The 13,541-nt window shown below is 36.1% G+C and overlaps 1 protein-coding gene across 16 annotated transcripts in view; it reads right to left on the bottom strand.

The window, feature by feature from the left end:
- Positions 1–13,541, bottom strand: part of ABI3BP (ABI family member 3 binding protein) — a 257,618-nt gene that overhangs the window by 107,752 nt on the left and 136,325 nt on the right. For all 16 annotated transcript variants that reach the window (XM_056109092.1, XM_056109100.1, XM_056109096.1 and 13 more), the window contains exons 7-13: positions 13,211–13,259; positions 10,727–10,798; positions 10,106–10,198; positions 4,376–4,453; positions 3,803–3,877; positions 1,877–1,948; positions 1,332–1,406 (exon numbers count right to left, since the gene is read on the bottom strand). In XM_056109092.1, the coding sequence (XP_055965067.1) occupies positions 1,332–1,406; positions 1,877–1,948; positions 3,803–3,877; positions 4,376–4,453; positions 10,106–10,198; positions 10,727–10,798; positions 13,211–13,259 (514 nt within the window). The remainder of the gene's footprint in view (positions 1–1,331; positions 1,407–1,876; positions 1,949–3,802; positions 3,878–4,375; positions 4,454–10,105; positions 10,199–10,726; positions 10,799–13,210; positions 13,260–13,541) is intronic.

The raw sequence follows: 13,541 nt of genomic DNA, 5'->3' as shown, positions 1-13,541 counted from the left end.
AACAGAGATCACTATAAAGGAACTCACTTTGGATATCTCCAAAGAAAATCTATAGTCCAGAAGTGAATGATATATCAAAAGTCTCAATAAAATATATTAGAATAATTGGACAAAAATCTGTTTGTGTGTGAGGACACATTCTTATGTCATTCCTCAAATCAAACCTTCTAGACTCCTTTCTGAAGTATATGTCATAAACTGTCCATAAATTTTACTTCATTACATTTAATTTCTAACTACATTACATAGGAACTCAAAAAATCACATAAAAAAACTGCAACTGAAAATCCCAATTAGATGGGTCAGAGCAATAGTGCAGTCAGTAGGGCATTTGCCTTACATGTGGCTGAACCAAGTTCAATCCCCAGCATCCCTTATAGGTCCCTGAGCCTTCTAGGAGTGATTCCTGAGCGCAGAGCAGAAATAAGCCCTGAGCACTGCCAGATGTGGACCAAAAACAATCACACAAAAATCACAACAATCACAACTACAAAATTCACAAAAATGAAAACACAAATAAGGAAAATGAAAAATTGGAAATCATAACAAAAATGACATGAAGTTTTATTATTATTAGCTGAATATTCTATTTATTTTACTACTAGATGATGAGGAAAGTATTTAATTACAATTTTTAGTTTTGAAAAAGGTAAGATACATCATTTTTAGTGGTGAAATATATATTTATTTTTAATAAAAATATCAAATAGCCAGAGTTTACACAAGAAAGTGTCCAAGAATGAGACCCTGAGAAGTAGATAAAAATAGCTGGATGCATATGATTAGTAAAAAAACCAGAACTAGAACCAAGGTCCATTATTAATTATAAATCCTGTGGTTCTTCCTCTGTAATTACAGATTTAAGGACTTAATAATAATATGTTGCAGAGAGTAAACATAAAAATGCTCATTAACATATATATTTTTAAAAGGAGGCACATAACTGTGAGGAAAATAGTTATCTTATACTGATAATTTATACTGTTATCAGACTTCTCATGCTTCTTGTGTCTACTTTTTTGTACCTAGAGAAAACTTTACAAAATCTAGTGAGATAAATTGGCTTACTTTTTAGCTAAACTTTTAGTCATATATCCAGGAAGCAAAAATGCAAAACCATTTGGCTTTTGTCAGGGAAAATATAAAATTAATCAACTGTCAAGGCTGGACTACAGTTTTTCCATTGACTCCTATGAATACTAACTACCAGTTAAGGAACCTGTAAACAAAAAGCAAGGGTAGTGATTCAAACTGTTGTTCAGATTTATTATTTTTAAAATTTGTATGTTAAGGCAGCTTGACAATCTATTTTTAAAAAAGAATTAAATTACCAGTTTGAGGCCGCTCAACTTTGGACTCATCAGTTGTTTTAGCTGTTGACACCATCCATGGTTTTTCACTTGAAGCTACAGCGAAAGAAATGGAGTTTGCTGAAGTTATTTTTCCCCAGAGGTAAGGTGAGACAGAAGTAGGTTGCTGGTATAATTAGGGGCTACCTGAGCCTGAAATAAAACAGCACACACTGATCCAATAAAAATAATCATATATTAGGAAGAAATCAATATATATATTCATTTAGACAGCAATTATTTAGAGACGACAAATATATTTAAAAATCTGTACCTTCCTCTCAGTGTCTTAAAGGAACAGAAAAATAACTAGACTATTTAGAATAAACTGGTGATTTTTACTGAATGTGTAGAAAATCCAATCAGATGGGTTTGTTTTATGTTTAAGCTAATCAAACTTAATTTTTTGCCCAGTTAGTGGAATTTATTAATTTCTCAAGCTTTGTAGAGATAGAACCCAGTAAATTGTTCTACAGAAGAAACCACCACCCAAATCTCAATACCAGATTAGAGGTGTTGTTTATTACCCAAAGTGCCCTCAAATTTCACAAAAGGGAAGGGTGTTTTCGTTTGAGGAAATCCTGGAAGTCTTTTCGGAGCTGTAATAAAACACATAAGACATATGACCTGAGATACAAATAACGGAGAAAAGAATAGAACATTCTTAAACTTGCAGAAACAATAAATTCAAAGGGCAGATTACTTGTATCAAGTAGGGAACCATTAATAGGACTCATAAATCCTTTGTTTCAATGCCAGACAATACAGTAAAGCTTCTTTTATTCTATCTCTCTTTTTTTAATAATTAAATCACTAAAGGAACTAGATCTCCTCTATCCACTCTTATAAACTTTGTTTCTTAATTATCTCAGGTATATACATATATATGCCCTTAGATATATTTTATTTAGACTCAAATCAAGTACCAAGCACATCTGAAGTGGGAAATTTACATTAAATAGCATACAATATAGAATTTTCTGTGACTACATGCCTTTAAACTTATATCTGATAATTTTTGATATTGCATTCACAAAGAAATTCTAAGAATTCCTTGATGTTTTTCTCATAAATATATCTTCTATTGAAAGAAACAGTAATAGAACATATTCAATATTCACGGCCGCACAACGTTGATTTTATTATCTCGTTTTTCCTTTGGAGAACCTGGCATGCTACCGAAAAGTATCCTGCCCGCATGGCAGAGTCTGGCAAACTTCCTGTGTCGCACTCAATATGCCAAATACCAGTAACAATGATGGGTCTCATTCTCCTAACCCTGAAAGAGCATTGAATATGGCTCTTTTAAACTCTCAGGGCTGGGAAGAAGGAGACATTACTTGTGCCTGAGGCAATCGACGAACAACAGGATGATCATGATCATGATTACTCTTATTTTTTTTACTATAAATAATACAGTAAGAAAATAAGAAAATGCTCAGTGACATCATGATTTCAATTTAAGAGTCAAATATCATACCAAAACATAACGACTGAGGGAAAGAAAAACTACCAAAGGATTTGTCATATAGATCCTATCATTAGGATCCTAAGTTCCTGAATTTCAAAATATTTTATAAAATAGAAAAGTTTAATTAGGCCATGTGTCTCTTCTGTCCTTTGAGGATAAAAATTTGAATGAATTAGCCTAAGAACTTTTTCAAGCTTAGATAAAATTTCCATGATAATAATAAGCTGCAATGTTTGATAAATTTTACCTAGAGTGCTCAGTGGAAATTCAAACCTATGCATTAGAAAAGTTTGTGATATTTCTGGGATATCTTCTCTGAGAATAAAGAACAATTCAGTTAGCAACACATGAATCAGAATTTGGTGTTAGAGCTTAACCACGATCACATGAAGCATGTTAATAATAAGATTGAATATGCCTGGCAGCTGATGCCACCTCTTGTCGAAAGTTTCATGAGACTTAAGATATCTAAGCCTTTCATAAGACTGTGTTAGATATCAACAGAATCCAAGACTGGTTATTTTTTTTTCAAAAGAGAACAAAAGTAACTTAAATTCTCCTAGGCCAAGAAGCAGTTAATGCGTATAAAAGAAAATTATTTTAAAAAGCATGATGTGATTTTCATCAAATTCAGTATGGATGATGAAATGAAATGAAAATAACAGTATGGACCAGTCAAACTGAACAAAAAACACAGAGTGAAGATTCTAGTTTTCCCAGCTCAGGTCTAGCTTTGCACTTAAAAGTCTGACATTCTGTTTTTCATCATCCTAAGAAGCTGGGAAAAGGATGTGTATATTAGTCAACAGCATCAAAGGTGTATTGTTGAATCTTCAGTGGAGTTGGTTAACTTCCAAATAGGAAGGTTAACTTCTGCAGGTAATGAGGAAGGGAGGTGGGTCTATGGCATTGGGGAAGTCACTTTTCTTTTCCTATGAGCATTGAGAGCTATCATTTAAGGAACGAAAGACTTTAGATTTACCCAGTGATGTTGCCGAAATGTCTAGAGAACTAGATAGAGTTGGTCTAGCTGTCCTTGGAACGGATTCAGGAATCACTGGAAGGTAAAAACACAACTTTACAAATTAGAATAAAATGATGAGACAACCAAATATCATGACACGCTTGACACCTTTTAGAGTTACTAACTGACATTTGCACTTCACACTTATTTTCAAGTTACTTAAGTTAAAGACTCGGGCTTGCCCCAATCCTGAGCAAACACTACTCCCTACCCTGGCTTTCTGGGTTTGGTCTAACTTTCATGTGTTCCAAAAAAGAAGTACACAGAACTGGCATCCATTAATACACAAATCAGATTAATAATATTTTTTAAATATTTTATTTGCCCAGTTTTTTGATTATCTTAATCTTTAAAATTCAGCAAGATGTCTGCAGGTACAATAGGAAAATACATGGTGAATGCTTACCAAAGAATGAATTGATAAATTGTCAAATGAATCAGGGCAAAATGATTTACATTCAACTATTACTTTCAACTTTGGTTTAAAAATATTTTTGTTTTCTCAAGTTAGCAACATAGAGATCTCATTACCTGTTATGGGCTGTGCTGGAATTTTTTCTACTTCTGGTGTTTTAGATTCTGCGGGCAATGACAAGGTTTCATTCTTAGCTTAAAAAGAAAGTTGGAAAACATTTTACTTCACTTGGTCTCCAAAAACAATTCACTCAAAGCAAAATCAAATAACAGACTATTTCTAAAACTCCGTCCTGTCCTTTTTTTCCCTACCAACAGTCAACAAATTTGTATTATGCATTTATACCAGGAAATGGTGGGAATCGATTAGTTTTCAGAATTCCTTATCATCTCCAGCTAATTGTTCTTTTTCATTATTCTTTTTTTTGTGAGGAGAGACTCCCAAGCTGTGCTCAAGGGGTGCAGGGATCTCTCACACTGAAGCTGAAGGCCATTCCATGCTAGCATGTGAGGATGCAGTGTTGCTTAGGTACTTGTGGTCTGAGAGCCCACCAGAGTCATGCCAGTCTGCTCACGGAACTGTGTAATGCTTGGGGATTACATGCAAAAAAATGTGCCCCTGACCATGCACCTGCCTGGTCCTTCTCTAGAAAACCAACTCCCTCCCCACCTCCTTTTTCTCTCTTTCCCTCCTTTCCTCCTTCCTTCCTTCTCTCCTTCTTTCCCTTCTTTCTTCCCTTCTTCCTCCCCTCCCTCCCTTCCTTCATTTTAAGACCACACCCAGTGGGTACTCGGGGTTTACTCCTGGCTCTGTGCTCAGGAATCACTCCTGGTGGGCTTGGGGGACCATATGAGATGACATAGATCAAACCTGGACTGGCTGTATTCAAAGGAAACGCCCTACCTGCTGTACTATTGCTCTAGCCTCTAACCAGGAAATTCTTTTAAGATTGAAATTGCATTGGAATGGAGAAAAAAAAATCATAACCCAAAACATAGATACACATCAAATAACTCTAATTTATAAATAGAATTTTATGAAAGCAAGGTCATAGTACAAATACTCTCTACAAAACTATAACAAGGTTTATACAAGTTTAAACAAACTACTTGAAGAACATTAATGAAGAGCGGCTGGAGACATATTACAGTGGGTAGGGTACTGCGTTGCATGAGGCTGATCCAGATTAGATCCCTGGCACCACATATGGTCCCCTGAGCGATACCAGGAGTGACCCCTGAGTACAAAACCAAGAGTAAACCCTGAGCACCTCTGGGTGTGCCCTCCCCAAAATTAATGAATAAAAAATTTCATTATGCAGGATAAAAATATAATGACAGAGAAATTTTTAGCAAAACACAAATTATACTCATAGGAAACAAAGTTATTTGAAAATATTTGTGGCAAAAATAAAATACCAAAAGTTATTTGAGCCACATGTTAACATCAATCTCTTGGTTTCCTGTGGGACCTTCAATTCAAAGGATGAAATAAGTTTTTGCTCATCTTTTTCTCTCTTTGGACTGAAAGTTTCCTTCTAAAATGTAAGTACTCTTTTACAAATACAGTACATTTCTAATTCAAAGTTTTCCCCATGACTAAGATGCACTAAAGTGTCATGTTAAGCGAAATGACTCAGAAAGAAAGGGATAGACATAGAAAGATTGCATTCATCTGGGAAACATAAAGTAACAAAATAGGAAACTAACACCCAAGTATGGCAGAGATTAGTACCAGGAATTTTACTCAATGACCCGGAGGACAACCACACATGTTAGGGGAAGGGGGAGCTCAGAAAGAGAAGGGAACACCAAATAAAGGGTGTTGGGAGGATCCGTCCACGATGGGAGAGCATGCTGAGGGTAGACTGTCGACCAAGCATGATTGCCACTCAATGCCTCTTTTGCAGACCATGGCACTCAAAAGGAGAGAGAGGGAAATGCCCTGCCACAGAGGCAGGGTGGGATGGGGGCTGGCGGGGGGAGGGGATGCTGGGATCCGTGGTGGTGGGAAATGCGCACTGGTGGAGGGATGGGTGTTTGATCATTGTATAATCGAAACCCAAGCACAAAAATGTGTAAGTCTACAACTGTACCTCATGGTGCCTCACTATTAAAAAATAAATAAATATAAAAAACCCCAAAAAGGTACTTGTGAAATTGTAAACTGGAAAACCAAGCAATTATGGTCATAAATCACCAAGGCTATGTACGGGATGGGTGTTTGATCATTGTATAATCGAAACCCAAGCACAAAAATGTGTAAGTCTACAACTGTACCTCATGGTGCCTCACTATTAAAAAATAAATAAATAAATAAATTAAAAAAATAAATAAAAACTCCACTTATGGTTAACTTTATTCAGTCCCATTCAATGACTTGTACTCTTTTAAGACAAGCTTTGTGACATGAAAGAATTCATTCATCTTTTAGATACTCTGATCATGTCACCTTGAACTAATTATCTAACAGATGAGGTTTTTTTTAAGAGTCTAAAAATTAAAATTCTTGTGTTTCTCAACTTTGGCATTATTAAGATTTCAGGCTTGTTCTTTGATTTGCGGTGGGGGCTATTCTGTAGTCCATCAGATTTGTAAACTGTATCTTTGGCCTCTTTCCAACTCTCTCCCTGGATAGCAATAGCATTTGCATAGTTGCAACAGCCCAGAACCTCTCCAGGCATTGCCAAACATCCCCTTGGGTACAAAATTGCCCCTGTTGAGAACTAGTGATAAAATCTGTCCTCTCAAAGTTCCTTGAGAATGTAGGTGTTATAAGCTTTCTGCCATTTATTTCCCTGTTGTAAAGGTCATATTCTTTTCACTTAATTGGAGCACAAAATAGTTCTGTTGGACTTAAAAAGACAATTAAAAACCACCCATTTCATAATGTGAATAGAAGCAAATAAATTTTCAATCTTTAGAATGGACGTATACCATTAATTCCTGCACAGTCTTTTTCAGAAGTGATCTAAAATGCCAGAAACGGTGTTACAAGTCCTCATGTAGCCACTCAATAGTCAAGTGCTTGTTTTTGATTAACGTAAAAATGAATTTGTACCTCATGTTTGCACGAGAGAATTGTTTAATACCACTGTTCAAATTAAATTAGCAAGGCATAGAGAGAAGGGGCTCTGGAATTATTTAAAAAAATGAATACAGTGTTGGAGAGATATTATAGTGGGTGGAGCATGTGGCCAACCTAGGTTTGATTACTGGCACCCCATACATACCTCTAGCCCACCAGGAGTAATTCCTGATTGTAAAGCCAGGAGTAATTCCTGAGAATCACTGGGCATGGCCCAAAACTCAAAAAAATGAGTCCAGTATTATTTTATGACATTCTATATTTATTTAATTGATATTCTGATTTTTAAAACTTGCAAATATATTGTAAATCTTATTAATTTTTTCCTCCTCTTTTTGTAGTCACAATTTAAGACCATTTTGTTCAGAATAGGGGGAAAAACAAACTACAATCTTTTATGATCACATCCATTTAGTAAGAACCACCAGAGGGTTATAAACTTTTAAACGCAGGACTCTAAAGTTCCTTTAAAATTCTCTCTTTTTTAAATTGTCTTCTGTTTCAGGACACCTTGCTAATCTGCTCTTTTCAGTACAAAAGCCTCTATCTGTCATTTACTGGCTGAGTGGGACCTTTCTTTCTCTATCTTTGTAAACTTCAGATCCTAGACTTCCAGTAGTGCTCTGAGTTACTTCACTTTTGCTACTATATTCAACCCCACCCCATCCCCAGGAGTTGGAAATTCCTCTGTGCATGAAATAGCTGGCGTAACCTAAAGTTAGTCTGTTAATGAATTTTAAAAAATTATAAATAGCTTTCCAAAGAGATTCTTCATATCAAGTGCCTTATAAAAGCATGCCATTTCTATGTATAGCATTTCAGGTGTCACAGAAACTAGAAGATTGAGAAGATATTTGAATGGGGGGGATTATTTATGCCTCTATGAACCCAGACACGTTCACCTATGCTCTGCATAACTGCTGTCTTGGAAACAGCAAAGTAAAATGCCACCACAGAACAGCCTCAAGTCTGCCATTTTCATTTTCCTGGTTCTTCTGTACTTTTTCCCCAATACAGTTGTTTCCTTTAATTGTTGGCAGGCAAAGTCTTGGTTTTGGCAGAGTCTTTGTATGTCCCTGAGAGATGTGTGTGTAATACTAGCTTTCTTGTTTATTTCTCTCATTATTCACACCATGTGTTCTTATAACAAAAGCAATTAATTTCTGGATATCATTGGATGGGCTCAACTATCATTTTACCCCCTCAAAAATAGGACTTAGACCTAACTGAAATGGTACATAACTTCAGGGAAGCTTATTTTTTCTTTGTAATATTATAAAAATCATAATTGTAGTGGCAATATTAAAATACTAAATATTAAATATTTTAATATTAAATTATTAAAGAAGAGTGTGCTACTATACACACTCTTTATAAAAAGCAGTAAATTAGAAATTCAAGTTTTAAACTATCATCTGTTAAGATACATATCTGGTGGATAGGATTTTTTCTATTCACTAAAAATATATTTTCAAACATACAATCAATTTGTTAGTGCCTAAGGAATTTTCCACATGTTAAAGATGTGTACAAAAAATTAGAAAAAAGTATTCATTATTTGCATTGAACTTGTCTTCTTCAAAATCTTCCAATTCTAAAGATTTAGTGAACAATATCACGCGGCCAACTAGGGCCGACCCGAGTTCGATTCCTCCGCCCCTCTCGGAGAGCCCGGCAAGCTATCAAGAGTATTCGATATGCCAGACACAGTAACAACAAAGTCTCCAATGGAGACGTTACTGGGCCCGCTCGAGCAAATCGACGATCAACGGGAGGGCCTTTACCTTTACCTTTTAGTGAACAATATCAGGAAAAATAAAGCAAAAGCAATATACTTTTTGTTCTTGAAATTAAACAAAAAGGCTGACTTAGTATTAAGTTAGCATGAGGAGAACAGGGAAATAGCACAATGAGCAGGATGTGTACTGTGCATGAAGGAAGACCAGGTTTGATCCTCTGCACCAGTATGTTCCCAAGACGCTCAGGAGCAACCCCTGAGCACTGAGCTTGGAGCAACCACCGAAGATCACTGGATATATCTCAAACACCAAAAAGAAAAAAAAGATAGTCTGAACTCCCCTCCTCAGGTGTTTATTTTCAATTAGTTGGACACAATATATTATTCAATCTGCATGATTTGACAGGCTTTTTTTTTTCCTGAGGTGGGTTGTGGATTGGGCACACAAACCTTGATAGGGCTCAGAGCTTACTCCTGGCTCTGCACTTCTGGTGATGCTGAGTGTTACGTATGTGATACTGGGACGGAAATAGGCTTAGCTGCCTGAAAGACAAGCACCAGAAACCCCGTACTCTTTCCTGCCCATTCCTGAGCTTCTTTGAAAGGGTTTTGTGTTTTCAAATGGCAATGTTTTATGTTCTTCAGACACTAAAATCTAGAACATTTTGTCACAATCTCAAGCAAACAATAATTCTTTATTATCTGACCTTTACATCAATTCTTAATGGAATACCTAGTCATCTTCTTGATAGCACAGTAACTGTATTTCATAAAAATCACTCTATTTGAAAGTTATACTTACATGAGACTGTATATTTGGGTGATTAGTAGATTTACACACTCCTTTAATATTCTATTCCATAGGGCTATCCCACCTTTTATCAACAGTGTATATTCCTGTCCCATACTTATTAATTTTCAACCTACAAACATCTCATTTGCAAGACTGTTTGGTATCTTAATACTACTAGTGGAAGTTCTCAATCACTAAAAAGTTTGAACATAGAACTTTGCTGCTTACCTAATTGTGTCTTTATTGCATCTGAAATATCAAACATCATAGATGATGGAAGTTTTATAGTGGTTTCATTAAGACCTGGAATAATAAGGTGGACTGCAAAAATATAAAAACAAGAAAATGCACCATGATATAAAGCTCAGAGAATCATATCCAAGAAAAATTTTGGAAACAATGACAATACCTTTTAAAATATTATCTTTTACATATTCAGAGCAGAACTAATAAAATCACCTGACTTTTAAACCAAAGACTCAAAAAATCAAAAAATGTCTGTTAATAATCTGTGCCAAATAAAGAATGTTATTATTCATAGGAACTTTTAAAAGATTTAATTTTAATATGAGAAAAACTCTTTTATAACTAAGACAATGACGCTGAACAGGTGGCATGAGCTCCTTTTCCCAGTAGGCTTGGCTTGGATCTGTCTAATCCCATGACAGAGATAAAAACTCTTGCTTCCTTGCCTGGAACAGTCCCAGCCAGGCTGCTAAACACTGAGTTTCTCTGGCCAGCATCAGTTTAATAGACCTGCGCCTTGTGCAAAAATTTTACAAGAGCCCTTTAATAAGCAAAATAGCCTAATTTACATAAACAAGGTGTGGATATTATGATATGACTCACCCAATATTGTTCCTCCCATGGGTGTCCTATCTGGGGATTTAATTGAAGCTCTGTGAGTAACATTCTGAATCACTGTTGAAATACAGAAATAAAAAATGATAATAGTGCAATGGAAATAAATGACAAGTAATGAGAAGCTAATAATTTGAAGTCATTGGCACTGGAAAAACCCTGACCCCAAATCATCAGTTAGTAGAAGGGAACATCTCTCATTGACTACATATCCAAAGTGAGGACTAGAAGGCAATCTTACCTTTAACATCTAAACCTTGAAGCAATGAAAGGTTACTCTGACAAAAGCATCCCATTCTATTTGATGGAAAATTTCAACTCCAACTTAAAAAAACTAGCATGAAATAAGGCAACCATAAGGAAATTTTAGTAAAACGTATAAAATAATACTCTCAAAGTTAGCAATCTTTGGTAACTTTAAGAACAACTATCCCTACTTTGAGAGCACAATTGAACGTTATGTTTTCTTAAAATTAAGCATGTGTTTAAGTGTCCAATTCTGGCTTTTTTTCTCTTTGGAGAATGCTGTGTTCTCTCTCGTACACATATTCCTCTCTTTTCCTCCTCTCAGTTCTAAAAGAAAATTTCCTTCAAATAAATATTTTGCTTCTAAAAAGGAAAAGGTGACCAATCAATTTCAAGATTTTTCTGGAATCTCAGAGCATCAGTGGTCTTGATCCAGAGACACAGCAATGAATCCCAGAACTCAGCAGCTCACTAGAGATCACTCCGTACCCCATACTGAGCCAATTCCACTGTGGCACTTCAGATGGAGTGGGTGTGCCCTCTCTGCCCACTCCAGATGAAATCTTGGTGGCCACGAGCTTCCGGAAGAAAAACCCAGGTATGCCGGGTTCAGAAACTGTCTCCAGACCACATGGTGGCAGTGGAGATGGGCCATCCCTTTTCATCTCCTCACCCGCTTGGGGTCCTGACTATCATCCCCATGATCTGCCTTCAGATGCTGATGATGGCCTTGATCCAGAGACTCCCAAATGAATCTCAAAATGGATTAGCTCCCTACAAAGATGCCTCTGGACCCTAATATTTACAATTTTAGAATTCTAGAAGTGCACAGCCGTGACCTCTCATGATATTCCTAACAAGCAATAGAAAATAAATTATCTAGCATCTCACCCTGGCAGGCAGGAAGGCTTGAATGGTGGTGGGAAGGTGTAATGGTGGTGGAATAGGTGTTGAAATATTGAATGTAATAAATTAAAGTGAACAACCTTATGAAAATAAAATTTAAAAAAAAGATTTTTTTAAAATAATGGCATGATTTTAATAATCTAACTAACTAGAGGTTAAAATCAAACTACTGGATATGAAATAAAGCAAGGTATTATACTTCTAAAAACCTGGATACATTTACTTTCCCTAAACTCTCAAAACATAGTTTTTCATCCCATTAATCCAAATATCTAGCAGGTTAGCAGTTGAGTACCTGCTTTTCCAATATAGATTCCTGGGTTAATCCCAATTACCCTTCCTCTATCCCCCCACCCCCCACCAAAACTCACTTCTCCACCCCCCGCCCCAGTTATTCTATAAATGATCTTTTTTTTGCCATATCCAGTGTGTTCAGAACTTAATCCTTGCTCTGTGCTCAAAGATCACTCCTGGAAGTGTTGGGGAACCATATGGGGCGCTAGGAATTGAACCTAAGTTGGCCATATGCAAGGCAAGTACCTTACCTGGTGTATTATCTCTCCAGCTCAATAAATCATGTTGACTTACCCATGAACAAAGTCACACATATAGCTTTTAAAAATTTAATCCTTGTTATGGTTATTCTCTATAGGATCTTTCAAGTAGGCTCAAATAGTCCCCTCCCAGGCTACTCTCAGCAATGCTCACCCAGTTGGGCTAGTGGTCAATGATACTAGCATTGAAGCACAATGCAGGTACACATTTAGTCAAACTTTGGGGACACAGTGGTATTAGAGATAAAACTCAGATTCTTGAGACATATGCCCCTGACTCCTGTGTGAGCTATCTGGCCCTGATAATGGGCGATTTGTCAAATTTGACCAATAGCAGTAACTTGTCCATGACTTCGACTCTTGGCTTAAGAACAATAGTTAACTATTCACTTCTAAGGAACTAGGCCATACTGACAAACCATACTTAAAAACATCAGAAAGTTGAGAAAAATAGAGCTATACTTAATTATCTTAATTAGAAAGTATATAAAACATTTATTTAAAAATGCACGTTCCTGGGCTGGAGTGATAGTACAGCTGGTAGGGTGTTTGTCTTGCAAGCAGCTGACCCGGGTTCAATCCCCAGCATCCCATATGGTGCCCTGAGCACCTCCAGGAGTAATTCCTGAATGCAGAGCCAGGGGTAACCCCTGTGCATCACCAGTGTGACCCCCCCCAAAATACAGGTTTCCATATATATCCAACAGTTTTATATATATGTGAATATATATATATATATATTTCAGAGTTGACCCACACAAATTACCTTGCTTGATAATTGTAACTGGGATTATCTTCCTTGGAACATAGTCTGGCTGCAAAAAGAGAGAGAAAGTGAGCTTTTTAGTTAGTGTTAATTAAAAATAAATAAATAAGATAAATGGAAGCAACTGTCTTTGGTCTTCAATAAAGACACCATGAGACCAGTTTTAAAATTATTGGAAAACTCTGTGGTATATATATCTTCCTCTAATTTTCCTACCTGATCAAGTTTTTTTCAAAAAAAAAAAAGGTTTGAGAGAAGATGTTTCTTCAGAAGTCCCATTAGTTTAATTTACTCAGAAACTGCAAAGAAAATAAATCATCTGGCTTGAATA

The sequence above is a fragment of the Sorex fumeus genome, unplaced genomic scaffold (assembly GCF_029834395.1).
Source record: "Sorex fumeus unplaced genomic scaffold, SorFum_2.1 ptg000265l, whole genome shotgun sequence".
NCBI lineage: Eukaryota > Metazoa > Chordata > Mammalia > Eulipotyphla > Soricidae > Sorex > Sorex fumeus.
Note: the sequence above shows the minus strand (reverse complement) of the source record. Positions and strands in the feature narration are given on the sequence as shown.